Source organism: Aythya marila (assembly GCF_965140915.1).
Source record: "Aythya marila genome assembly, chromosome: 2".
Lineage (NCBI taxonomy): Eukaryota > Metazoa > Chordata > Aves > Anseriformes > Anatidae > Aythya > Aythya marila.
The window spans coordinates 46,211,531-46,239,350 of NC_139043.1; the positions used below are offsets into that span (position 1 = coordinate 46,211,531).

The 27,820-nt window shown below is 51.7% G+C and overlaps 1 protein-coding gene across 1 annotated transcript; it reads right to left on the bottom strand.

The window, feature by feature from the left end:
• Positions 1-1,853: 1,853 nt before the first annotated feature.
• LIMD1 (LIM domain containing 1) lies at positions 1,854-25,759 on the bottom strand. Its single transcript, XM_082752558.1, has 8 exons — positions 24,066-25,759; positions 18,370-18,471; positions 10,274-10,341; positions 8,982-9,044; positions 7,445-7,575; positions 6,271-6,322; positions 5,509-5,577; positions 1,854-4,585 (listed from the first exon to the last, which is right to left on the bottom strand). The coding sequence occupies exons 1-8, from the start codon at positions 25,210-25,212 to the stop codon at positions 4,448-4,450; spliced, it is 1,770 nt and encodes a 589-aa protein (XP_082608684.1). The 5' UTR covers positions 25,213-25,759; the 3' UTR covers positions 1,854-4,447.
• Positions 25,760-27,820: the final 2,061 nt, after the last annotated feature.

The following is a 27,820-nucleotide window of genomic DNA, read 5'->3' on the forward strand; positions in this document are numbered from 1 at the left end:
CAGGAATGCACAAATGCTGTGTGATGAGTGGCAAATGTCCTCCTGACCTCTCCCCGTCCAGCCTCAGGAGATGGGGATGTTGGGCCATGCCCTCCCCAGCCCCGAGCTCCTCCTGTTGGTGTTTATGGATCACAAAAGCAGTCCATTTCAGTGGTCATTTCAAGGCATCCCCAGCTATGTCTCATCTATGTTAAAATCACTCCAACCTTGATCCAACACACACCTATCACACCTAACACACACTACATATTTATCTCCTTACTGGTTTCACTGGGACTGCCCATGCGCCTGAAGTTTAATGCAGGCAAGGTCTGCCTAAAGGATGGCGGCCGTGTGTTACTCTCCTTTAAGCAAGGACCTGGTTTTGCTGTTGCTGAAAGAATAAAGTGGCAATATCGCTGGGGAAATTCAGAAGTGCAAAAGAGGGAGTGAATACTTTAGGAAGAAAGAGCCTGCAATTCCCCCCAGGGCCATGATTTTTTGGCAGGGAGATACAGAGGTCTCAGCAGACCCAATGCTGAAACCCAGGGATGCTAAATATTTGCCCAGTGCTAATAATCAGCACAAGGAGAAAGCACAGGGAGGTATTTACTCCCCTCTCCTTAGGGCCAAAGAGACCCCTGTTGTTGGAATGGCTCAGCAGCCCAGTACCTGCCCAGCTTCACCTCACCTCTGCCGTAACACACTCCACTGCTGGCAAGACTACACCATTTCCAGGCCCAGGAACTATTTGGTTTGTAGAAATAAGATATACCCTCCTCCCCACCCCCAGCTAAATCATTTAACCCCCCAAAAAAGGTTTTCCCAGTCTTAAAAGCGCCCAAGTGGGAGTTGGAAGCTGAAGAGCCACAGCCCTCCAGGTCATCAAATGCCTGTGCCAGGGGAAATGCTGCTCCCTGTGCTCAATGTCAGGGCACATTTGTGAAATCATCTTGGCCCCAAAACACTTCTTGCAATTGGAAATACACAAAAATATCTGCTGCTTCTACAGCTGGGGCTTTTCTTCTGGCTTTTTGCAAAAATCTATTTAAATGAACTTCTGCATTCTAAATAATAGAAACTTAACAGCACGATCTGAACGAGAATCTATTAAATGCTGGCTCCTGAAAGCAAGCTTTAGGGGATTCATTTAAATACCTATTTGCATGTGAGCTACTCATTACCAGCACACAGGGACTTCCAAGCATCCCTTGCTCTGAAACAAGTCAGAAGAACAAGCTGGGGTAGGAATCAAGGACTAGACTAACTTTTCATTGCAGACAGCACATCAGTATCTTGGTAAATAAAAAGGCAAGGTGTGTGTGAACAGCAAAATCCCATGTGAACAAGCTGGGTGACAGGCAGAATTTAACACGTGTTTTCTGAAATTCTTCTGCAGAAGCAGCTTTAAACTGGGACTGTTCTGAATTGCCCAATTATGCTTTAATCTTATTTTCTTGCCAAAATGACCATGGCAGCAGGCCCAGCGAAGTCTCTGAAGCTGCAGCTGAAAAGGGCCTGTCCTGGCTCAACACTTCACCAAGCTGGGAAGCGGGAGCTGGTGTTCAGCACCTTGCACGGTCACCTGAGAGCTACCTGCACATATTTTAGCTGGGGGGAGCTGCCAGAAGGTGAGGATGTGCAGATGCAAAGATGAGGAGGAAAATCCTGGCTGTGTAGATGCCTCTCCTCCCTTCCTCCCCCGTGGAGCCGCTTCCAGGCAGGCTGCAGGGACAGGGACAAGTGGGGGACACGACATCAACTCTGATAGCCACAGCTTTGGAGAGGAGGCATGAGTAACACAGGGCTTAAATTAATTGAAATCCCCAAGGATCGAGGCGGTACACATTAAAACACGTAGGTGAGCAAGGCAGTGCGGTATATGCTTTAGCTTCCAAACCATCAACTCAGACACTCGATTTTCAACAACTTCACATTGTCATTTCCAGCTCTTGGTAAATACACAAAAGGAGAGCATTCACACTTAATAATTTATACAGGACCTCAAAATTGAAAGTAGGACAGCTTTCATTTCCCCGGTGCTGAGGAGTACAGGGTGGCTGACAGGAGTAACAAGACACTGTGCGAAAGCAGAGGCCGAACTTTCCACTGCTTCAGAGGAGGCTCCTGCAAGGTAGCTCGGAGCAAACTGGCTGGTTGAGGCTTTCCACAAAGGAAAATGTTCTTATCTCCCCCTCCCCTTCTTTCCCGCTAATTTTAGGGGTATGGGGAAGGCTGCAAGAGTGAAACAGCAGTTTAAACCGCTGCTTACAGAGAAAAGAATCAGTCCCGCTAGTGTTTTCAGATCTTCTCAAAAGGAAGGCCAGAAAATGTGCATCAGCAGATGCTCCAAAACCAAAGAGCGCTAGCCACGCAGTCGCTGGTCTCTCGGAGACAGTGCAGCACATCGAGCTCAGTGAGGGGAACCGCCTGCCAAGGACTACCTGAATCATTCACCAGGAACGTTCAGCTGGCCTTACTTCCCATCCCAGCACCTTCAGGCAGTCCCAAGATCACCGTCACATCCTTGGACCGCTCCTGGGCTGAGCCGTGATGCAGGCGACAAGCAATACGTACCCACGGACGTCGCCTGCTGGGATGGGGGCACTGGGGAGCCTGCCCTCGTGTGTTTCATTGCACCCGACACAGCACTGGTTATAATGGTTTGTGCCAGCCCCCATCCCTTTGCTACCCAGCACCTGGAGCCCCAATTTAAGGCCGTAGGGAGCTGACGCATTTGGTCCTTCTGGCCTGAAGGGCTGCTTTCAGAATCAGAGGTACTGCTCTGAGAATTAGAGGTACTGCTCCCGCCGAGTGCGTGACACAGTCTGACGACGCGGTGTGTGAAGTTCAAGCATCCGTCTAGCTACATTTGTGCTACGGGAAAAGGTGTATGGTCGAACCACTGCGGGTTCTCAGGATGGGCTCATTTCTGGAGTCTCAGTGCCACTGCTCAGCTAATTTACTGAAGCTCACTAAAGAGGCCTTCACCAATGCGATCCAGTCCTCTATCCATCAGAAATGAATTTACATTTCTAGCATGCACACAAGAGGATTTAACTAGTTTTCTACATAGTATGTGTTGGCAAGGGCAGCTGAGGCTCCCAACTGAATCTGAGACTCTAAATTAAAAGCTTTTTCTTAAACAAAAGCTCTGTACCTGGACGTGAGGGGCTGCTCAGCGCTCGTACCTACAGAACATGCACTGCAGGTACACCAGTCACACAGGCAACACACATCGGGGGAGCAGACTGCTTTGACTATGAAGCGAGGGGATTCACAAAGAGAAACAATCTGCCTTCCTGCCTGCTCGACAGAAGAGAAAACAAGGGCCCAACTCTCCAGCCCCTTGCTCAGATAAGCCGGTATTATTCATGTGAGCAAATCTGTTTATACCAGTGGCTGGAAGAATTTGAGTACAGGTTGTGGAGCTGGGCTCTAAATCCCTGTATAACAAAGCCTGCATAACAATCTTGAGTTTGTTCCCAGAACTCTAAATAAGCACCATTATGAAATGGCTTTGTGCTGGGTAAACACCACAGAAGGGAGTGGCCAGGCTGGGGCTGAGCTGTGGGGACAAACTGTGAAAACCTCAGGCAAATGTTTGTATACGGAGAACTTTTTTCCACAGTGAGCTCTACAAGCAAGAACAAAGATGGATTTCCCTGGTGTCTACACTTCCAGCATCCCAACCTTTCCAAATATCATTTGCTGTTCAGGCTCTGACACTGCAGACTGCCCCCTGTGTATTGCAGCAACACGCAAGCAGCAGCCCAGGCCCAAAGTCTCTGGGGTATTTCAGTCCAGCTTGTTCCCAGCTTCTTGTTCTGTTCGAAATGGGATGTCGACCTCCAGCTGCTAGCCAGCACGCCTGGGTTGTGCTTGGAGAGTTGGTGCTTTTACAGCCAGACTTGATACCAGAGTTCAGGGAATTCACTGGAAGGTCTGAGCGTGCCACTTTGTGCAGACTCCGTTCTTTTCTTTTCCTAAAGAATTAGTAAGAGAGAGAGTGTCTAAAAACTGGTATTGATAATTTGATGTCCTTCAGGGAATCTGATGAAATGTGCTTGTCAGGAAACACTTCCCAGGAATGTTTCCTGCAGGCAGGCAAGCCAGTTTCTGGCTTTTTAATTGTGCACGGCACGATTTGAGTTCATAGGCATGACAGCAAGTTGTGCTTCCTCTGAAGAGCCTTCCAAAAGGAATCTCCAGATAGCAGAAAAAGGCACGTAAGAGTAGACCAGTCAGCTTAGATAACATGCCACATTCTTGGTCAAGTAGACATAGTTTGATACAGCTGGAACTCACACGCATACAGGCTCTGAGAATCCAGCAAAAATCTCTCATATCCTTTTACAGGAAAACTGCCGATTGCAGAAAAACATGCACAGGAAATCAACTGAGGGTGGGGAGAGGGAGATCACGTAACAAGCCGTCCGTCCGGGCTTCCAGATATCAGCCACGCTGGCTAGTAGTGATGCTGGTACACAGCTGCTGGGGTTGTGCCATTCTCTATGTGTTTCAGGTGACAGGAGTGACAGAGCAAATGTTCATCTAGAGGGTAACAGCGATGCCCGTCTTCGTCGTTCAGCTCCATCCCACAGTCCTGCAAAGAGAGGTCATGCACATTTAATTAGAGCGTGTGTTAATGTCCCAGTGTCAGCTGGGGTCTGGCTTGCAGGAGGATGATGTGACTCTGACAGAAGACACCTCGCCAGCAGCTCCTTCCTAATAAGTTCAATATTTGTCATGAGCAGAAAAGCACCTGGGCAGCCTTTTACAAGTCTGTCTTAAGCAGTTTTACTGCAGAAGCTTTATCTCACGGTGAGTTGAGCCCCCACGAATTTTAAACGTGCTCCTGTTTCCTCTCAGGTAGGATTCACCACTTTGCATTAGATTAATTGCTGTCGGACTAATGCACAACTGACCTGCAGAGTCAGGGTTTCTTTCCACTGCATTACAAGCACGACGACAGATGACATCTACGCATTTAATTCACATTACGTAAGGATGAAGGCTCTCCGGAAAGCCCTGCGTGAATGTTTAACAGCTCACATCTCTTGGGATTTTTTGGGCAGCCATATCCTCTCCTCACCCCTGACCACACATTCCTTTCTTTCGTAAGTGAAGGTAACATACACCAGACAGGATCAGTCATCACCTCAGCATTTTTGAACTATCTGACTTGGGGATCAGATGCACTAACGTGATCTGGCGCTCAAGGCTTCTGAAAAGCAGCAATAGAGCCTGACTGCTTCAACACATTTCCTCCATTAACAAATAAAATGCGAAGTTTAAAAGTGACAATTAGTTTTTTGCCCATAACTTTACGGATAGCGAATGAAATCGCCATTGGGACTTTGGTCCTCAAGCTGGAAATTTCTTAGCCATTGATATTAAAGATCACACAGAGGAAGGTTTGAATTGCTCATATACTGTCACTGGAAGGGAGGAGATCTGCTTCCATTTAAAAAATAATAATTATGAACACTATTAAGCACCCAATCCCCTAGAAAGCTGCTGACCTACCTCACAGTGATAGCATTCCACGTGGTAATCCTTGTCCATGGACACAACCCGAATGGTTTCATCAGACCCCTGTAAGCATTCAAGCAAATGAGAAATTAGAGGATTACAGGAGGATCAGACAAGTGCACTCTGTGGATTGGTTCCTGCAGCAATATGAATGTTGGACAAATGCACTTTGGCTGCTGGCTGGAAACCACAAATAAATCCTGCCACCTACAGTTATTTTTACACCAAAGCTTCATCATCGGTTCACTGCAGATATCCTCTAAAATGTAACGTCACAGATGTAGCATTCTCTCCGTTTACCAGTCGGAGCTACCCCAAAACACGCACTGATGATTTGGTAGTTTCAGTATATCACATTCCTCAGAACTTTACTTTGTTTTTTGAAGAGACCCATCTCCTTAAATATTAACAGGAGTTAGTCCCAGAAGGGTCACATAAAGGTGAGCACACAAACACCACCAGTGTTTATGTGAAGGAAAGGTATCCCCACATGATACTAACGGCAGAATAATCTCGGCAGGAGATGAATAAAGCAGCCTGGCCCAGAGGGAATAAGCTGCGTTATCAAGCAAAGGAAGGGTCACGTTTCAAGGGCTGTGTATGAGCTTAGGTCAAAAGGCTGTGCTTTGGAGGAAGCAATTGTCTCTCCCCATCCACAGGAACACTCATCTCGACATGGGCTCAACTGTGAAAAAGAGCAAGACCCGAGACACAGTGCTCCCTCCCCAGAGGGGATAAGAAATAAAAAGCTCTCACCTCAGAGGGCAGAATGGGAAGTCCACACGCTGCACACTTTGGAGCTAAAACTCTGCAAAAGAAACAAGAAATTGAAGGCAAGTCATACATCAACATAAAAAGTGAGACCTGCTTGTTCTTGGTGATAAGACAAAAAGCTACAGCCGTAAACAATTGATCCACAGGAATGTTTTATATCCCAAGATCATAAATTAATTTTAGGATTGATTATTTGTAATGCTTGGCACACATTGCTCAGTCAGGCCAAAAAAAAAAAATACCCTGTAAATTTCTTGACTGTTATTAAGAGATCTGAAAGGGAGAATGAGGAGAAACTGAGCAGGACTGGCCAGAGAAAAACAAATTAAGAGAACTGTCTGCCTTGCACTGGGGCAGGAAAGCTCAGAGAAAACACCAAGAGACAGTTCAACACAAGGGACAAGGTTCATCAAGGCCTTATAACACAACGGAGTACAATAAATAAATGAAACTGCAGGGAAATGTGTGTCATTTCAAAGCAACGGTGACACACGGAGGCGATTCTAATCTTAGCACAACACAGAACAATTCCAGGGACTGCTCGAGCAACAATTACTGCCTGTCTGCTCAGAAAACAGGAGCACGGAGCAGCGGATAGCCAAACGGGCACTCAAAACGTATGCTGCTCTAATATTGTAACTACCAGCCAGGAGGGCAGCTCTTCTATTTTAGAGTCTGAGTGACAAGTGATTTTTAAGTGGACTTACCAGTTGTTTAATTTAAAGCCAGATAAAAAGTTTTCCTTTGCACATTCAGTGGTGATGTCTAAAAGCGTTCTTTGAAAGCCAAACTCAGCCCTGCAGCTACACAAAAGCAGCTCACGTTGATTTCTCAGCCTTCCTTCGGAGCAGACTGATTCCTTTCATCACTGAACACTTCATGAGCACTATTTCACACTTACCCCGTGAGACCGCTAAACACTCTCTCTGCTTTGTAGAAAGGGCACCTGAAGCCTGGAGGTTAAGTGACTTCCTGAAAGTTACACGGAATTCGGTGGCAGGGCAAGAAGAGAGACATCAAGAACTTCTAGTGTCTACCCCCTCCCTCAAACTCCTGGCTTCTAATCCTGTATCTGTTTTACTAATCCTAATTAGCTGAAAAAAATAAATTAAAAGCTTGTTGATGGGATTATATCTGCTGTATATTTTGTCCTTACTTGTGGTAATCTCTGACACAGTAGATTTTGTTTTCAGTGTCTACGGTAAATGGCACACCATCCAGACACTCATTGCAGACCACACATCGGAAGCAACCTGGATGATATGATTTCCCTAGAGCCTGCAGGATCTGCAATAAACCAAGAGACAAGAAAAAAAGTGTGTGAACAGGCAATAAAGGTGAAAGTAATACACTCACAGCTTTGCACCAGACAGTGCTGCGTGCTCATCAGCAGGGCTGTGTCGTTTTTCAGGCATCTCTTCTAAAAAATGAGTTAACAGGAACAGAAAGGGCAGCTGGAATCAATACAGATCGCCTGGTTCCAGGGAGCTGAATTATTAGCATGGGTAAGAAAATAATTTATGGAATCTCAGACAAGGTATTTAGCATCACAAAGGATAAAAGTGACAGGACTTCAAGGGAAGAAAATAATTTCTGAAGTCAAACGGTGGAGAATACTTAGCATAATCACAAAGCAATACATACCAGGCCAACAAAAGGCAGTATTTCTTTACATTATCAGTGAGGGGCTGAAACAATTACTACTGCTAGGTTCTAATAACACTTTAGATTTCTAGGAGCTTTGTACTTACTAGTCTGGCCTTCTACTTAACATACATTATGGAAACTGTGTTGAACTCAACAGCTGAAATTCACCTTTATATAAAACAACTTTTCCAATTTTAATGCTTTTCAGTGTAAGTGGGCAAGCAAAGATAATTAACAACAAGCATTAGAAAACCCTGGGAGGAGTGCTGTGAACTAATCACCTAGAAAGCCCTCATTTCTTTCCCACAGCCGTAGTTTTACTCTGCTGGCACTGTGATCATGAGCTTTTCCCCCCTCCAAATCACCCACAACCAAATAGTGCCTGGTGCTGGTTGAAAGCCAGCTGACCCCTCGAGATGTCATCCCCTCTGTGCAAATCCTGAACGGATGGTAACGTGTCAGAAGCTAAGGAGAAATTCTTGCTTCATCAGGGTGTCCACACATCTACTGAATGCTTTTCAAGGACCTGGATGGATCTGAATTGGTTCACACACTCTGGGTCAAACCGACTCCCCAGTAATGTCAGCCCTGTGCCTTCCGGCACACACACGAAACTGCGACAAGGCAGCAGCTTCATCCTCACGGTACATGGGAACCCACAGCTTGACTCTAGGAAAAACAGGCTCGGCGCCCCACAGCAAGGGAACACTGCAGAGCCACTGCCCTTTTGCCCAGGATTACACAAACACTGTCCAGGGAAGCCCAAAAAGGGATGAAAGAGCTGAAGGCTCCACTTTTCAACTTGCACTGAAAACAGGATGAGCAAAGTCTCTGTATCACACACAGCAGGGTGCAAGCTTCATATCCTTGCAAAAAAAAAAAAAAACAACAACAAAAGGCTTAGTGGATTTTCTTTCTGCTACCAATCTCACGCTAGGCAGACCAGCAGATGATAACAACAGTACCAGATATGAAAATGTTTTGCTTTTGATGCATTCTTCTAAGACGCTGTGGGATTTTTTTTTCCTAAAGCAATTATCACTTACCATGTCCATTATCAAATGGCCACAAATGAAACACCTGTCAGCTGACTGCTGGAAACCAGAATACTGCAAGGACAAAAAAGAATTGGCTTAACATTTCACAAGGCTAGTAGAGCATAAGCAACAGCATGATTTGGCGCTATGAAGCTTTTGGCATTATTTGCTTGGCCACTTTTTGCACTCCTTACACCAACTAAACCCTCCACTGTTTGTTTTTTGTTTGTTTGCTTGCTTTTTGTTTTTTTTAGTATTTGAAACTGTGGATGGGGTCATGGAGAATATTCTACAGACATGAGTGTTTACAAGAAGTATAAGTTCCTGTAACTTTCAAGTCCTAAATTTAAGGTTAATTTAGTATATAAGTAAATACCATAAATGCAAATAAGGCACTTATTCATAAGGCTTACTTCCTTATTTGACCACGTGAGTCTACAATCCAGGAACTTACCTGTATTTACCACATATTCATATCACAACAGCTGCCAAATTCTACCTTTGTTTACACTGTTCTACGCCTACTGAAGATTGTCTGAGGTCAGTGGTGTTGTCCCAGCCCTTGCTTACAATCATGTTTTGCCCTGAACATTTTTTTTTTTTTTTTGCTGCCCTTGCTATGATCTAATGGCAAGGAACTGACTGTCATGCACAGAACACACACCTCAGGCACAACACGTCATCTACCTAAGGTTTCAGTCCTGTCTAAATGGTGTAAACATGGAACACTTCAGATGCATTTAACCATTTTTTCCATTTTCAGCCTATGTAAAATATCCTGGTGAGCGCAAAGAAGACTAATCTGTTTCTCTTTGATAGAAATCATTAATCTTCTCCAGTAAGTAGGCAAATATGACTTTTTCAAGTCGCAGTGAAGGCTTAATCTACGAGGGCTTGGGGGGCTTACAGCTTTTTGCATTTTCTGTAGCATCAGGGTCGTGGTGCTTATCTTTACCAGTGAAGGAGAGGACCGTGGAGTTGCTTCACGCTCAGATACACTCAGACAAAACTCACAGAGGGCAAAGATAACCATAAGATGCCCAAGAAAAACAGTTCACTGGAAAAGGAAATTCCCTCATTCGTTCATTCTTCTGTAGCCATTCATCTATCTCTTATCTCCAGGAATGGCAACAGAAGCACACCTTGAAGTAGACATCACTGTGGGCTCTGAATCCTGAAACTGTGGCCACTAGAGCTGTGTGAAATGCAGGCAAAGCTGCCAGGGAGAAAGGCTGCGCATCTCCCACGGAGGCTGAGATGCGACAGCTCTGTGGGAGCACAAGGATCAGCTGTGCGCTTACCAGGAAATCTTCTTCGCAGAACACCTTCCCATTGACAAAATAAAAGGCTTTTCCTCTCAGCTTTCGACCTAAGGAAAAAAAAAAAATAACACAGGGAGAAAAGTCAGCAGAGAGCAGGTAAAAAACATGAGCAAAAACCATGTGCTGAACAGCGGTAACAGGGAAATGATTGGCAGTGAAGGCATCAGAGCAGGGCAGCCATGAGCTGGAGAAGAGCATCTGCCTCCAACACAGGTCCTGCTGGCCTCCAGCCCCACTGACCCCACTTTTCCCTTCACTGGCAGCCTCTGGTGACCGCTGGTTGCTGGATCCCAACAGCAGCCCCGAGCTCCAGGCACGAGGAGGGAGGTTCACAACATGAACATGCTTCACTCCCCTCTCTACCAGTTCATTACTGCAGCTGCCAACTAAAGTCTGAATGTTCAAACATACATTAAAAAAAAAGCATTTTTTTAAAAACCAAATATCCTAATGGAGACATGATGATGTTTTCCAAGAAAGGACTCCACATATGGGCAGGATTTGTATTTACTACAGCTTTAGTGTTTATGCCTCGCGTTCAGTCTGCATTCGGTTCCACATAACTATGGCAACGCTGCTCACGCTGCTGCTCTCCTAAAGGGGGACCTGGAGAAAAAAGGCTAGGCTTTGCTCCTTTGTAAAATGCTGTTTCTGCCTCTTTGCAGCCCCCTTCCCCTGTTGGGGCAGGGGTTTGACATGCAGACCAATGCTGGAGCAGCTCCACTTGTTCTGATTGTCCAAGGGTCCCCAGGTGCATGCCCAGAGGCAGGACCTGGGGGCAGGGCTGGTGACAGGGACTTGCCAGGCACCTGCAGAAGGAGCCAAGCCACTGGGGCCCAGACAGGTCCCACTTGATATGCTGCACGTGGCAAAAATCATTAAAAATACCATCATCGGATGGTTGGTTACAAATGTAGAAAACACCAGGTCTGGAGCTCACCTCTCGGTGCTTTCTGGCACACCCCTGTTTGGCAGCCTTTGACAAATAGTCACGCTGTCTGCAAGGGATTAAGAAGAGGAGGATGCCAAGTGAAGCCACTTCAGCAAACTAAACTCTTTGCTGTTTGCTGGCTACGCCAGAGGGCACTCTCAGGCTGGGAAACAACTCACGGTGCTATGAGGGACATGGGAGGCTCCAGCGCAGCCCAAAAGCTTTCCACTGAGCCCAGGGGGGCGCCCACTGGATGCCACAGGGGCCCTAAACATGCCTCTCCGGCACACTCATCGTTTCCTACTAATCTCTGCAGGAGACCACTGTGTTACCCAAAGGTGAGAGATGTCTGAAACGCAGCCCCGCTAAACCACAGCGCTCGGTTTAGAAAAGAGAAAGAGAAATGCTTCACTTTGGTTTTAAAGCACGTGGTAGCGTGGGCTCTGCTGATTTTCCCAGGTGCCTTTCTACCTGTATGCAACGTCTCCTTAAAGCCAAACTGGCAACGGTGAGGAAAAAACATGCAGGGAGCCACACAACGTGGACATTGCTTTGGACAACAGCCCTGGCTGGTGCAGGAGCGGTGCCCGTCCCAGCAGAGGGGGTGAAGCTGGGATCGCTGCCACCTTGCCATTCCTCCACGGTGACAAAAAAGCCTTTACTGGGCTTTCTGCACCCGGTATATTTTTAACCCCGTGACATTAGCAGGTGCAGACTGATGGCAACAGACCTTCAGGGATGCCACCACAGCCGGTGCGCCGGCTCCTGCTGTACGCTAATCCAGCAAAGAAATGAACTTCTTTAAAAAATCCTTTATATTTGGCTGTTGGTTTTATGTAGGCCCATGAAGAAGAGGTGCTAACACCAAGAGCACTTTGAGGAGAGAAGGGCAGGATGATATAATTAGTTTCTATAGGGACCAGGTGAACATTTTGACTTATTTTTAGCTCCTCTCCTCTCCACAACTGTCTTTGCTTTAAGCCCCTGGCAGAAAGCTGAAAGGAAATTTGCCAAAAAAAAGGAAATTTGCCAAAAAAGTGAGCATTGCATAGCAATGTCCAATGTCCCCAGGCTCCTCTGGCAACACGAACGTGCATGGGACAGTGCCTGACATGAGAAACGTCCCTCTCACCAGGGACACTCCTGATCGTGGGCCTGCAGGGCTTGGCGCAGGCTGCGCTCCAGCACAGGCTGTGTAATTTCACTGAGAGGAAGTATCAGGAACTTAAGCGGCTTCTACAGAACCACAGATTGATGATTACTTTGTTTAAATATGCATCGCTTCAAATATGCATCACAGTGACTGCAGAGACAACGTCCTTCGGTAAACCCAGGAGTGTTAATGCATGGCCTGCCACTTCCAGGATCAGCTGCTCTAATACATGTCTTGAATTGCCAGCTCCCGACTGCATTTCGCTTTCACTTCACCCTCAATCTAGCTCATCTGAAAAAAAATCATACGGTTACGATTCTCTGGCATTTCAATCCTTTTGTCTTCACTCATCGCTACACGATTTCACGCCCCCTCCCCTGACAGGAAGTTTGGGCCGCGCGTTTTTACGTAGTGCTCATCGTCTGCCCGATCCACCCCACTGTGGGGCTGTCAGGATGGCCTCACGGTCATTTAAACACCAGTTTCAGAATATTTCAAGCTTAGTCACTGGTGCCTTCATGCTAAAATGAACTCTATTTGCTTAGCAGCTGATCACAAGCACAAGGGTACAAGGCCATGTCCAGATCCCAGGGCTCGGTGGCGATGTACCAAGGACCTTGCTTCTCTTATCTGGGAGATCCCTGTGGTATCTGGACAGAGCTGGGCAGGAATCCCTCCAGACTGGCTCCCGGGGTCCTTTTCACACTGCCCTGAGCCTCTGTCATTACAAAAATCAGCCCCCCTCACGGTGCCACAGCTATGAGGTACATGTGGGCACATGTAGAGACCCAGCACAGGAGTCCCTGCTGCCCACCAAGCACAAGATCCACGGGTCCCCAGCTGGCACGTGCTTTTTTTGGGGCCTTCTGTGCGTAGTGACTTTGCTGACACACAGGCTGGCATCCTGCCGTGTGTGGCAAACCAGGCAGAGCACCAGAGAGCTCTCATTAATTTCTGGACGTTTCTGTCGGCCACCATCAGAGTCAGATGCAGCAGCGAATCTGACACAAACATCAGTATTTCCTGTCCACTCTGAAACTGGGGCTGTGAGAAAGGGTTACTCAGGCCTGTACATACTCCAGATGAGGTCTGCTCAGCTGAGATCAACAGGCAGATAACCCAGTTCAGATCAAAGGCTTGGTGAAACTGCGGGCAGGACGTGATCTCTCTCAGAAGAAACTGCACTGAGACAGCAGCCCTGCTACCACCAGTCTCTCGGCTACATCAGCTGGACTGTAAAATTGCAAAACACCCTCCATGCTATCAGAAAACACTTGAGATAGTAAAAACAAAACTCAGAGAAAAGAAATCTGAGGCCCGAAAGCCAAAAGCATGTGCTGGCACATGCAGCAGCAGGTTAGCCGCCACCAACGGCAAAGCAACCGCAGGTGAAGGCTCTTCAAAGGGAAACTCTGCAAAACCACAGCAAGCCGTGTAACTGAGCAACACCTCTTCACTGCTGGTGGCAAACCCAGCAGCTCCCAGGCCAGTACACTCACCCTGGGACAAGCAGTGTTATCATCTCAGACTCCCTGCCCCAGTATCGGTCGCTGTCTGCCCTGGGAACAGCGGCTGTGCTCACCAAAATTCACCAAACCAGGCCGTGCTCAGAGCTGTCCTCCCGCCCTATCATCACCAAAATGCTCCAACACGGCGAGGAAGAGGGAGCTGGGGCAGCCTCTGCCTCCTGAGCAGTGTCCCCTGTGAGATGCAGCCGGGACCTCTTAAAATCATAGAGCAGCCTGGGCTGGAAGGGACCTCGAAAGGTCATTAGGTCCAACCTTCCAGGGGAAAAGGGAGCCTGGATGAGGTATCCAGCACCTTGTTCAACTGCATCTACATCTTCACAGCACAATTAATCTTATGCCCCTTCTTAACAAAAAAGCAGTATTTTGAAAATCACTTTAAAAACAAAAGCACCAGAAAGATTAGAAATATTGAAGAAATATTAAAAATTAAAGGATTCAGCTCTTTTTCCTCATTTTGTCCTTACAGTTTCAGACCTACAGCCATCAAAACACCTGCACCTGAGACAAACCTCCAGGCTTACTCATAAAGCCCTGACTGCTTCTGCTAGGTGTGAGCTGGACATGTACCTCTTCAGCAGGGGTATCAACTGAGGACGCCTGCACCACGCCAAAACCCTTCAGCTCAGACCTGAAAGGGGTACTGCCCTGTGACCAGGCCAGGAGAGGAACAGGAGAGAAGCGTTGCCCTACCATGGAAGCTGCCCCGATGTTTCTCATCAGGGAAACAAGAAGAGAAGAGTATGCATGCACGTGCTGAGGGGGAACCCCCTAGACAAGGCTGTCTGCCCATCTGCCTGGGGTTAGGCTGCACTTGCTTGTGGCATTATTTACTGGTCCCAATAAAAACCGTGGCCTGGTTGTTCCAGGAATTATACACCGGTACAGGGCATGCTTACACAAGGTAATGAGCCCAAAGGCACCAAGAGCAGCATAGCTCTAAGTAGTTGTGTGTTATAATCGCTCCAGCATGACTAATTAGCTCAAGCAGAGGGCTACGCTCGCAGTTAAACTGCCCGATACCTTAGCTACCTCGTTTAGTAAATGACCCTTGATACCTTTACACACAACTACATTGTGAAATAGATTTTTAAAAAGATCCCCACAGGGTAGCAGCCAGCCAGAGAGCAGCCAGCTCGTGCTATTTCAGACTCTGCCACTGGGACAGCCGCCTGTTACCCTTACACAGACATCAGCATTAATCTGAGATTAAAAAAAAAAAAAAGTCATGGAGACATGTCAAAGGTCGCCTCCTGTAAGCTGGCCAACGTGCCAGATTTCCACCTCTTTGTACCCAGGGGTCACAATCTGGGCCTCGCGTGGGTCCTGCTGCTGCAGGTTGCTGTCACACCACCTTGCAATCAGTTCTTTCTTCCTGACTTCCGTCCTCGCCTACTGATTTCCTTCGTAGTCATCTCTGACACTTCCCTTGCACTTTTTTAGCTTTCAGGTTTCCCCCGAGGACCAAGCGGCGCAAGCACAAGACCCATGTGCTCTCGAGCATGCTGGCAGCAGGGCTAGAGGTCTGTTTTCCAGGCAGGGATAAGCCTGCCCGAGTCCTAGAGGGAAATGCTAAAACAACAGGTTAAAGGATGCTATCTAATTAAATATGTATCATTTGAAAGGCCAGATACTGGCCCACACTGGTTAAATAACAGATGTCAACAGCTGGAAATACCTCTGGGTTTTGGCGTCCTAAGGAGGCGTAGGCTAGTGATTACACAGAGACGTGAGTGGTTAATGTGTAACCGACCATTTGATAAGAAAAAATGTTTGTCTAACAAGCAGAGAAAAAAACAAGCTGCGAGCAGACACCTGAAGCTCGCAGCAAACAGCTGTAGGACTTTCGAGGACTTTTTTTGAGCCTACTTTCATGGCCTTTGTGTAAGGCAGCAATTATTTATTACTGGAGCGGCAAAGAGAGCCCGCATTTTTTCCTCCCTCTCTCCCCTCTCCAGAAAGCTCCCCTGTTTGTGTGTCTGCCCTGTAACAAACAACAAGATAAACGAGACATTTATGCCAAAGCAATCACTCCAAATCTGTTGTTTTGACCTCTAAGCCAAATTTTCTGCATTACATGCCAGTGGCTCAGATAATACAGAACATTTTTTTCCCGACAACTGAACCCTGTAACGAATGCACAGCTCTGCTCCACCAATTGCTCTCCCCAACCATTTCTCTCTGAACACAGGCTGTCGGGACACAGGGGGTGCAGGGAATTCGGCACCACGAGGTACCAGCAACCCCAAAGCCCTTCAGACCCTCTCAGCTTTCTGTATCTGGGAACCCAGCGCACCATTTGGACACGACTCCAAGCACGAACAAAATTAGAAATCCTTACTAAAATGAAAACAGCAAGACAGCGGATATAAATATCTGGAGGACAATATGCTTTACCTTAATAGGTAATTTTGTGCTATTTATTGGGGGGGAGATATTCAGCGTTCTACCAGAGCACGGATTTTAGGGCTGAAATCACGAGCAACCTTGACTTCTCAAAGACAGTGTGCTCTGGATGCTGTCCAAGATGAACTTCGCTCGACCTTAAAAAAGCACAGCCTCCCCACTTACTTTTCAGATAGAAAGCAGAGTTTCCACACACGCTGCTCGAGACGTGCTTTGCAGCTAGACAGGCGATGCTGTCCAGACAAACATGTATTTTTCTGGCAGTTAAAACAAATCCCAACACATTTACCCCGGCGGTAGCGTGGTGCGGACCACAGGACGCCTGCAAAGGGGCGCGTGCTGGGGACAGACCCGCAGGCGCTTTGTCCACGGTGGGAATCATCTCAACTTGAGAAAAAGGGTCACGTTATGCTCTAGGTGATGCTCTTGGAGCCGTGTGCCCCCATTTTTGCAGAAATGCCTCTGGGGCAGTGTGTTAAGCCAGCCTCACCCACTGAGAGTCACCTGCTGAGAGGTTACTGGGAGGGGAAGCGTGCTGGTGCCACGGCTGAAACACATCAACAGCATTTACTGCGGGCAGCACAGAGCCTTTCTCTCCACTCAGATGTCGCTGGGAAGACTCGCAGGAGATGCTAGCCAGCGAGTGCAGCCGCCCAAGCAACAAGTGAACACGGGGACTGAGCACCGCCGGGCGGCAGCGAGAGCTGAGGCCGGAAAGAGGAGAACAGCGCTCGCAGAACCGTGCAGCATTTGAAGTACATTTCCTCTTCTCTTTTACCAGCAAATCGCCCGGGAGCAGGGAGGGAAGGGGAGAAGTCATTTCCTTGATCTGCATACTATGGGCCTTTCTGTTATTGTTTGCCTGCCGGGGGCTGGGCTGGGAAGGAAAGAAGCGAACACATCCCTGAAGGCACAGCGCGCGTCTGCTGAGCAACCTGGTGGATTTCTCAAGTCTGCTTCTCTCTGGGTTTCGGACATTAATGAAGAAGGTTTTTGGTTCCACAACGTTCACATGAGAAAAATATTCCCGTCCAGCCCCCGCGGCGGACAACCACTGCTGCCTGAAAGGACGTGTACAAGGGCTCCCTCTGACCACTGGTCACACGCAGGCTTTTTCTCTCGCGGGGCTGTACTGTGTTTTCTGCAGTGTATTTCCGAAGCACCAGTTGCACAGCTGTAATTTTAGAAATTTAAGACAGCTTGAACCTGCTGCTGGATTATTTTTAACGGGAGCACTGCAGGGAAGGGCAGTTCAGAGGCTGCCTGGACGGGGAGGGAGAAAGGTCCCTGAAGCAAAGCCCAGCTGCAGCCAGGGATCCTCTCCACAGGAGAAGATTTCCAATTAGAAGAGAGGACAAAAGAGCAAGCTGCAGGCTTCTGAGCCTTTAGGAAGCTGCCATCCTGTGCAAACACCCCTCTTTCTTTTCAGTCTTCCTGCCTTCAGCCAGTGCTCCGCTGCAAACCCAGGTGAGGTGCCGGGCAGCTGGGGAGCCAGCGGAGCTCAAGATTCAGCTGCTATTAAAAAGCTCACGCATCTTGCTGTATTTATTCCCACTTTACAGCTCCAAATAAAACACTAGCCTTTACAGCCCTGATGAGTTTACAATTCTAAATGCACCACAAACAAAACAAAACAAAACAAAAACTGTAAAAGTCCCTCTTGGAAAACCAAAGCGATGCACGCAGATGGATTAGTATTATTTTTGCTGCCGCCGCAGATGTAGCCGCATCCCTAAAAATACGCTACCAGCTCCGGGGCTAGGCGTAACAAAACAGAAAAACCACGGCCTCACAAAACAACCTCTCCCCAGCAGAAAGCAGAAGGCAGACCCAATCCCCAGGATCTTTCCTACGTGCCTTGCGAGAAGCTCTTCACAAACAAACAGGCAGCAGCACCACAAAGACACACAGCTGCGGCAGCCTCCAGCTGGCAGACAAGTGAACGACCGCATCCTCCTTTGTTTTTTTTTTTTTTTTTTTTTTCCCCTTGAACCAGAAAAACGTCGAGGCAGAGGAATTTGTCAGAGGGCAGAGCTCAAGCGGGCGCGGGGTTACTTACTGCAGGCCCCGCAGGTGAAGCAGCCGTCGTGGTAGAGGTTGCCCATGGCCTGGCAAGCCTGGTTTGCTCCGTACACCCCTTTGCTGCACTTCACGCAGGTTCCTGCAAGAGACGGAGGGCAAGAGAGGTCAGAAGCAGGGTTTGGGCGCCCGTACCCCAGGGAATGCTGCTAATGGAGGCCGCCGTGACCATCCAGGCTGCAGGGCCAAGGCCTTCTGCAAAAAGCAAACTGCAGAGCAGGCACAAAGCCCTCGCTCTGCTCCGCAGCGGCCCCGAGGGTGGGACTCCCCCTCCGGGACCTCATCCTGCTGGAGATCCTTAGTCACGCTGTGGTTAGCAGAGCCTCCCTGCTTTCGGGGTACCGCAAGCTCCGGAGTCATTGGAAAGGGCCGGTCAGAGCTGGGCAGGGAACCAAGGCAGGCAGGAAAGCGCTGGAAAGTGACTCCCCGTGCTGGCAGCACGGCGCTGGCAGCCCCGCTTTGGTTAGCCATCTCGGCCTGTAGCAGAGAGCTGCGGCCACCAGCTCGCATGTGCAGGGATCAAAACGCTCCAGAAGCCTCTGCAATCACTCACGTTTGCTGAAGAGGAGGCAGCTGCTGCTCCCAGATGGGCTTTGTGCACCGCAGCGCTGGCACTCGAGCTGGTCCCAGCCGTGCTGTGCCCACAGCCCGAGCACACAGTGACAAAACCCCCAGGGAGGCTGCAGGGGGTGAGGAGTTGCTCGGCTTTGGCCAAATGGGACCTCAGCTGAAAGCCTGGCGTGGCTGCAGGCCCCCAACACACACACGTGGGCACCACGTCTGTCAAACTGGCTGGTTCTTCTCGGGCCACGCAGATTTATCTCAGTGATTTATCGAAACCAGCATTTTGAGAAAACGAACGGGATGGGGAATGAAAGATGAGCTGAACCACACCGGCATTACCAAAAAATAAAAATAAAGAGACAAAATAAGGAAAATTTGGCTTTACACATGCCCGTGCTCTGTCCCAAACGTGCAGTCGCCCAGCACAAAAGTGAAGGGCTAGCTCCCCAAATCCCCCCCTGACAGGGGGAGGTAAAGGCAAGGGATGGAAGGGGCTGTAAAACAAGGCGGTGATGCCGCCTGCGAAAAATACATCACGTTAAATTAATTGCCCCGCTGTGTAATAACCAGCCACACTATAAATATTTATAGATGTCCCACGGCAAGGCTGACAGCTGAATCACGGCACCGTGGCAAGGCTGCGTGGAGTTTGTTACACGTCCACTTGTACCTGCTACTTCCTAAAAGCCGATTGCACCCTGGTGGTGACTGGAATCACAGCAGCCAGCCTTGGCATCTTCCAAGTACAATGCTCTGCTGTAATTTTAGCAACATCCTTTGGGGGAAAAGAGGCGATTCTTAGTACTTTGTCCCCCTTGGTTTCTTTCTGCCGCCACGGCTCGCTCCCTGCTGCCGGGACGGCCCCGTTTCTCCAGCTCCAGCTTGGAGGAGCACGGCAGGTCATGGCACACCCCTGCCCTGCTCTGACCAACCGCAGCAGCTCTGCGTGGTTTTCTTGGCATAGGGCAATTTTTGCCTACAAACACCATCAGGCCTCGTTAGGCGTTATTAGGGCATCATGTTTTTTTATTTTTCTTTCCTGCAGCCAGAGGACGCTGAGCATGAGGAACCGCGGGCCCACAGCGCCGGTGAATTCACACTCGAGCGCCCCGGCAGAATGGCAGCCGGAGCCGGGAAGGGCGAGGGATGCGAGCTGCTGACTGCAGTCCAATTTCTGCTGCTCGGGCAGCTCGGCCCCGGGGCAACAAAGAAACCTCTGTTCCCCGCTGCGTCACGCGGCGTCAGGCGACGGGGGAGCCTTGGGGCGCAGCGGGGACCGCGCACGGGCCGGGGGGGGCTGTGTCCCCGCGTCCCCACGCTGGGTGGCATCGCCACCACCCACAATCAGCTGCCAACCCGGCAGGCCCAGCAGGCCAGGAGTGTTGTTATTGCATCCTGAACTTGCTAAAAACTCACGGCAAGGAATGGTGAATGGCAGCATTTCCCATTGCGGGTGGCTGTGATTTATTTCCTCGTGCCAAGTGTCAGTCTACGCACCGGGAATGCCGCGGGGTTGGTTTTATCCCCCTCTTCTCAGTAGCGTCCAGGATAGCCAAGCTTTCCTGCACGTGTTCCTGGTCAGGTTTCCTAGAAATGCTGGTGAAGTCCGGAAGGCCAAATGCGACCGTGTGCTGTGTCAGTGGGAGCGACAGGAGAATGAAATGTCCTGGTGCATCAGCCCCGGGTTAGCTCATCTCATCCAGGAATGGCTCAGAAGACCAAGTCCATCCCACTCCTTTCGCTTATACCTTTCCCGCACCAGTCTGATCCTTCTCCATCAGAGGCAGCTGTGTGTTTACTTTCGCAGTTAAATTCCCCCCGGTTTGGCAAGCTCTCTACCCCTGCTCCCAGGAGGCTGGATTCGTGCTGAAGGACGCCCGCTTGCATTTGGGAGAAGCCTCCGAGCCCGCATGTAAACACCTCCGGTGTCATCTTTCCTGTCTGCCCAGGCATGCACGCAGCTAATCCCGAAACGCGCCCGGCTGCCCTGGGGCTCCAAACCAGCTTCTCTCTCACCTTGCTCCCACCTCACGCTCCAACAGGGAGGAGGGCGCTCACGAAGCCTTTCAGTGTTTCCCACCCCCCAATTTGTTCTGTAAGTACCAATTCCTTGAGGCGCACACACACTTTTCAGAGACCATCCACTGAAAAGGAGTCCACCAGGCCACATCCATCACGATGCTCTCGGTTCTGCTGCTTTTACCCCCGATGCCAGCTCCCTGTGGCTCACCTCACCCGGTCAGTTCCACGTTCAGTGTGACAGGGACGTGGCCTCCCCACACACCTTGGTATGTTGCCATCACCTGCCCCAGACGCTGGCTTCAAGGAGATCTGGAGTCCTGTGCACCCACCCCTCTGAAGAGGGGCATCCCAGGCAGACACTCACCTGCTCGGTTCCTCGCTGCGAGGTGAGCTCGGTGACCTGCACACACACCAATCCATGCGCTGAGATCCTTCCAGCCTTCCTTGCTCCACCACGACTCCCCTCCTCCTGCCTCCTCCTCCTCCTCTTCGCCGCAGCCATGGGTCGTGCTGTTCTCCCAGCAGCAGGCAGGGAGGAACGTGCCCGCCAGTGCCCAGTGGAAATGATGCTGCTGTAAATCAAACCTTGGGAAAAGGCTCGTTTTAACCTGAAACTCTCCTCTCCGCAGCACTGAAGTTATCCTTGTGGCCTGTGACACACGCCGGGGCACTGCTGTCAGCAGCATTTGGTGAAGCCTGCAGGTGTGGACTGCCTCAGAGTTCAATGACTTGTGCTTCCTGCAGTGATAAAATGCAAATTTCACCACGCGTAAGACTTCGAAAGAGTGCCAGCGGCCTTCGGGCTGATTATACCCATCCATACTCGCTGGGGGTCCAGGTCTCCACAGGGTTTCAAAGACTGGGTGACAGCTTTGCTTCTGTGGAGGGGAAAAGAAACCTGCTGGCTTCATCAGGTCTTCTCTGCCGTTCTGCTGGGAAGCGTCCCGGTATTCTGCAGAATGAGATGCCTGGGCCCTCCGAAAATACCTGCAGCACATCAGCGCGGCAGAACGAAGGAAGTTGGATCTTAACACCTCACAGATATTTCGAGTCAGAAAGCCGTTTGTGAGCATTGCTTAGACACGCTCTTGGTAACTGTAGATGGTCTGTCAGATCGAGATCTCCATCTAGCTTTAGGAGATAAGCCCTGGTAAAACCACGGGGCTGCACCTTGCACCTCCACAAGCATCCCTCCGTGCCTGCAGATTGTGGAACTGCTCTGAACCCCAGGGTTTGCTGAAACAAGAGAGGCTCCACAAAGCTCTACTTCTTCCTCTGCCAGGCTCTCATCTTCTCATTTCTCACCCTCCCGCTCCTGCCTTTCTCCTCTTTCACGCACCATGCGCCAGGAACACATCCAAACACCTTGCTGGGAAGCAGGCAGCTGCGTTCCTTCCCCTCCCCAGGCCTCAGCGGGGTCACCAGCAGGACCCGCCGTGTTGCCAGCGGTACTACTCCCTCCCTCACTACAAGTTTCCTGCGAGGTAAAAGCCTTCCCCTGGCGCTACCACCTATTTCGCCACACAAATGTAAGAATAAATCCAGCCTCCAATTACACCCGCCTGCTTTCTCACCTCCTTTCCACGCAGGTTGTGCAGTAGGTGCGACCCAGCTGCTTCGCTGGCAACCAGCAAACCTCCCCATTTTTGCACCCCGTCTCCCACTGGGTTTCTCTCTCAGCCCAAGCTCTCGATCAGCTCCTCTCCAGCAGCGCTCAGCACTCCTGAGGTAGGGTCCCGAGCTCAGCCAAGCGGCACGCTCGATCTCGAATACTAAGACAAACAATTGCAGCAAAAGCCCTCTGCAGGCGAGGACCAGCACTCGATGCCAAGAAACACATTTTATTATGCAATTTGCAACTAAACACTTTGTGGTCCCTTCAGCTATGTCCACGAAGCTCGGCGCCAAGCCCACGCGTACCGCGGCTCCTGCACGCGCAGAGCTCCGCCGAGCCACCCTGCTCGCTGCCCGAGCCGCACTCGGTTCCTCTGCACCGGGCTGGAGCCTCTCATCTGTTCCTGCTTCTGCTTTTGTGTCCGTGGACCGAAAGTGGTGAGGGAAACACAAACTAGAGCTGCTCCTGTTACTCGTTACATGAGCAGCAGCGCTTTCGGTGGCTCCAGCACAAGCAACACCAGGTCTCCTGTTCCTAGAGACAAAGGGCTGGACTCGCTCCTCTGCTGTTAAATCACAAAGAGCAGCAGGGAGAAAGGAAACACTGTTCTTCTCCTTTTTGCCGTCCTGTGGTACTACATCGGTTTGGTGGTACGTTTCTATGCTCGTGCTGATATCCCTGGGTGTAAGCGGTCTCTTCCCATTGCAAAGCACCTCTGGTGGTGGGCTGCACTACCTGTGGACCCGACATCTCGGTCTGCAAGTCGCCTGCTTTTCCAAAATACCTGCGATCCAATGAATTGGTTGGAGAGCCGACAAAGGCTGACACCTGGGGGCATGGGAAATCCTGGTGACTTCGGGAAGTCACCGACCTTCCCAGCCCCAAGCACCTTCTCTCCATGAGATCCCACAGGTGCGCACAGCCAGCTCCTGCAAATCCCACTCCGGCTGCAGCTCCCTCGCAGGTCGCACAGCCCAGGGCCACCGCAGCCTCTCTGTGCAGCCACACCTGGGGATCTTTTGGGGCGAGCACCACCGAGCAAAGAGCCTCCTTTGGGCTCAGCTGCCTTCTCCAGTCCTGCAGATCACGTAGGTGTGATGCTGTCCCACTCTTCAGGAGACTACCTTTCCATCCAGTTGGAGAATCGTGAGTGTTGTGGAGAAAAGCACCTCCTGGGATGGACGCACCACAAGGCACTGCTGCAGTTCATGCCCAGCACTGTCCTCCCCAAAGCTGCGACCCTACCTGTGCTTAAAATTTAAGGGTTAAGAAACAAGCAGCGTAGGAAGAAGAGCTTCCAGTACCTGTGATAAGTAACGATCACATAAAAAAAGAATGGCAACAACAGAAAAAGCACAACCCACAAGCAGTACCTGTGAAACACAACCCCGAAGGCGTGAACACCGCAAGGACACCCGCCGAGGAAGCACGGTGACACCGACCCACGGGCGACGTCCTTCCGCAGCGGCACTTACCGAAGTAGTCGGCCTTGGGCCGCGCGTCCATCTCCTGCTCCAGGCGCTGGGTGAGTGCCTCCAGCTTCAGCTCCGCCGCGGACGGCCCCGGCTCCTGCTGCGGAAGGAGGGTCTGGCAGGGCAGCTTGACCTTGGCCGCGCCAGAGCCCTCCTGGTGCCCGCCGTCGGGATGGAGGCCGCCCATGCTCTCCTTGAACGGCGGCTTCGGTGCGTCAGAAGTCAATGGCCCGTGCGCCGCTGCTGGGTGCGAGGAGCCCAGCTCGGGGCCGCCGTTGGCCCGGTGGTTGTGGCCGTGGGCCACGAAGTGGCCGGCGGGGCCGGGGTGGGCGCCAGCTTGCTGGTAGTCCACGCCGGGAGTGGAGCTGGCTGGAAAAGCCCGCTGGCCACCCTGGTACCACAGCTGGCCGCCGTCCGCAGCCGGCCCATCCGCACCGGCCCGTGGACCGCAGGGCTCGGCGAGGGCTGAAAACCCTGCAGCGGGCTGCGCCAGGGGAGCCGAAAATGAGGAGGAGCGGTGCTGGGACATGGCCGCCGGCACGCCATCCTCACGCCCGGCCGAGGGTGCCGGGGCGCTGCGCACGTGCGAGAAGGACGAGGACCTCTGCCCGGCCGGCTTCGGCTCCCGGCCCCAGCCGCCCCGCCGGCCCTCGCCCCCGTTCTCCTGGGGGTCTCCGCGGGGCTCCGCTTCCCAGCCCCGCCGCCCCGCCGGGGCGCCACCGTCCCCCGCAGAGGGTGCGGGGAAAGCCCTGCAGGAGCCTGGCCGGCTGCAGCCGGGACCCTCGGCCACCATTTGGGGCTGGGGGCCGGTGGCGGAGGCCAAGGGTGGCTTGGCACCGCCGCCGCCCCCCGGCTGGGCACCGCGGGGTGCCGGCATGCCAGGCCGTGGCTGCGGGGTGCCCGAGCCGGCCCCGCCGTTGAGCGAGGCGGCTGCCAGCAGCATCTCCTCCTGCTGCTGCTGCTGCTGCTGCTGCTGCTGGAGGTGGATCTTGGCCATCTTGGTGGCGAAGACCCGGCGGGTCTCCTCGAACTCGGGGTTGTTGCCGGCCGCTCTGTCCACCCGAAAGAGCCCGTCCTTGGAGGCCTCGTACATGTTGAGGTCCTCGATGAACTTGCTGGCCTCCAGGCCCAGGTCGTCGTACTTGTCCATCTTGCCCGGCAGAAGAAGTTTGGTGGTTTATTTTTTCTTCCCTTTCTTTTCTTTTTTTTTCTTCTTTTTTTTTTTTTGTCTTTTTTTTCCCCCCTCTGCCCGCGGAGCTGCCGCCGGGGGGGGGGGGGGAGGCACCGCAGCACGGCGGGGCCGGGGGAGCCGGGGGCTGGGGGCCGGGGGCTGCGTGTGGCGGCGGGGCCGGGGCTGTGCCCCCGCTGCCTCCCGGTCCCTGCCGGTCCCTGCCGGTCCCTCCCGCCGCTGCCGGCCCGTCCCAGGCGGCGGGGACGGAGGCGGGGGCCGGGGCGGAGCCGGGGGGCGGCCCCGAGGAGCTGCAGCCCGCAGCGGGACCGAGGGGGGCGCTGCCGGCGGCGGGAGGAGGAGGAGGAGGGGGAGGAAGGTTGGGGGCTGTGAGGAGGGAGAGCCCCGTCCCTCACCTCCTGTGCCCGCTGCCTCTTGTCTTGGCGCAGGGCACCGTGCACAAGAGCCTGGCTCCGTCCTCTGCACCTCCCTTCAAGTGTTTAGAAACTGCTGAGATCCCCCTGAGCCTCCTCGTCCCCATCTCCTGGTAGCGGAGCTGAGGGTTCACGTGGCTCACAAAGGCATCCGAGCAATTTTAACAGGGGAGCGGTGACAAACACACGCCGAGGGCGGTGCAGGGAGCGGGCGGCTCCACCAGGCAGGCAGCAGTGTGTTTGTGCAAAGACCTCACGAAAGTCACAAGCACCAACACAACTTCAAGCACCAAATGCCTGCACACAGCCCAGTGCAGGTGGCGTGCCCACAGAGCCAAACCACGCCACTGTGAAACCCTCACACTACAAAAATGTGTCTTTTTAGAGAGGGACGAGCTGGCCCCGGAGGCCAACGTTGTGTGGATGAGGCGAGGGCACCACACCGCATCCCCCGGAGCACTCGGCCGCCTCCAGCAGCGATAAAGCAGAGCCCTGGGCTGCCAGGGAAATAGTTTGCATTCCTGGGGCCAGAGCTGCAGGAATGCGCGCACCGGTTAAGCCGCCCTGGCTGCTACTCTGAAGTACAGGCCCATCCTGGCCCACCCCTGGCAGAAACCCTCGCAAAAACAAAGCTAACCCTATCAAAACCTGCCCCCTGCCTGCTTTGGGGCTCTGGGGGCTGTGATGGGGTTTGCGGGGCTGCGGTGCCTCCCAGTGAGTGCTCTGATACGGTCGCTCCTGCAGGCCTGGGCACGTGTGCTCAGACTTTTAACGCTCCCCCAGGACTCAGATGTTAAGGAACGCACACACTCGCTGCCTTTCATAATCGTGACTCCCAAACGTGTCAGAAACCAAAGGATCCCCTCCTTTTTTTTTTTTTAACAGTTCCCTCACAAAAGCTCTGCTGATCGATCGGGGCGGCTTGCCGGGCCCGACACCACCCACTGCAGCGGGGTGCAGCCGGACACGTCCGCAACCTGCGTCACCCCACGAGAGGCGCCTGCCTCCCAGCACTCGCTCCAAACGAGACCAAGGCTCACTCCCAGCCTCGTGCTCTGGCCCGGGCTGATAAGCTGATAAACTTCGGACTCGTGGGAGCGGGCCTGGGTGCCATTAGCTCATCGTTTTTATGATTTCTGGGGAAGGCAGGCCCAGGGGTGAGGCGGGCGGCGGCCTCAGGCTAGGGATGTGCTACGCCAAGCTGTAAGAAGCAAAACAACACTCAGAAGGAGACCTTTGTCGCCTGTTGAGCTGTTAAGTGATGGATAGTACGGGAGTGCATAGGGGAAACAATCCTATCTGTCAAACGATCCCAACTACTCATCCTTTTTAAGCCTTGCTCTGCCACAGGGAGGCTGAGGAAAAGAGGATCCCAAGGCCGGGCTGAACACACTGCAATTTGCTTTTGGACGGCCTGGCTGCCCCGAGACTGGGCCCCCTTCTGCACGAGCCCCAGCAGGTCCGGAGGGTTTGGTCTGCAACCGGACATCTTCGTGAAAACCACAGCGTGTCCCCCTCCCTGTACCACCCTCCGGATGTGTGTAGGAGGTTATTACATAAAAGCCTGCAGGGTGACAGAGAAATGTCTCTCTCCTTTCCTGGTGAAAAATACACCTGGACACTGGACTCAATAAACCAATGGATGCTATCCAGTTTTATGTTCCCTTCCCAGAAAAAACAGCATCCAAAACATGAACCACTAATAGTCGCCACCAAGAACAGGTAATAGCAGCTCTGCAGATTGGGGTTTGCGGGGATGCAGAGCATTAGGTGGGGCAGGGAACGGCCCCAGCAGATGTTGTGTGCCAGGTGGGTTTTGGCTTGAGCTACCGCTAACCAACTCTTTGACTCCATCAAAACCACGGAGCCTGGAGATTAAACCCAGTGGGGGCAGCCAAAGCCAAAGCCGAGTTTCAAAATCTCAGCAGCATCCTCGGAGAGGTGTGTGCGAGGCCAGCTTTGGCACGGGGATTGCCCCGGGAAGGAAACTGCTGAGTTTTGAGCAAGCAAGAGGTGCTGCGGGTGCTGCTCTGAGACCGCTGCAGCTGGCCTGGGACCGGGAACTTCCCTCGCCCTTCGCGGTACAGAAACCAAGAACAAAGAGCAGCAGCACAGAGTTTTGTTTCCCTTATTGGAGCCGGCCTGTGAAAACCCTC

Bases quoted from the DNA above. Each gene is read 5' to 3' on its own strand.
- LIMD1 (XM_082752558.1), bottom strand. From the start codon at position 25,212: ATGGACAAGTACGACGACCTGGGCCTGGAGGCCAGCAAGTTCATCGAG. The intron at 9,045-10,273 runs GTAAGCGCACAG...TTGTCCTTGCAG, and splicing joins TCTGCGAAGAAGATTTCCTG to TATTCTGGTTTCCAGCAGTC. The intron at 7,576-8,981 runs GTAAGTGATAAT...GGTTTATTGCAG, and splicing joins GCCATTTGATAATGGACATG to ATCCTGCAGGCTCTAGGGAA.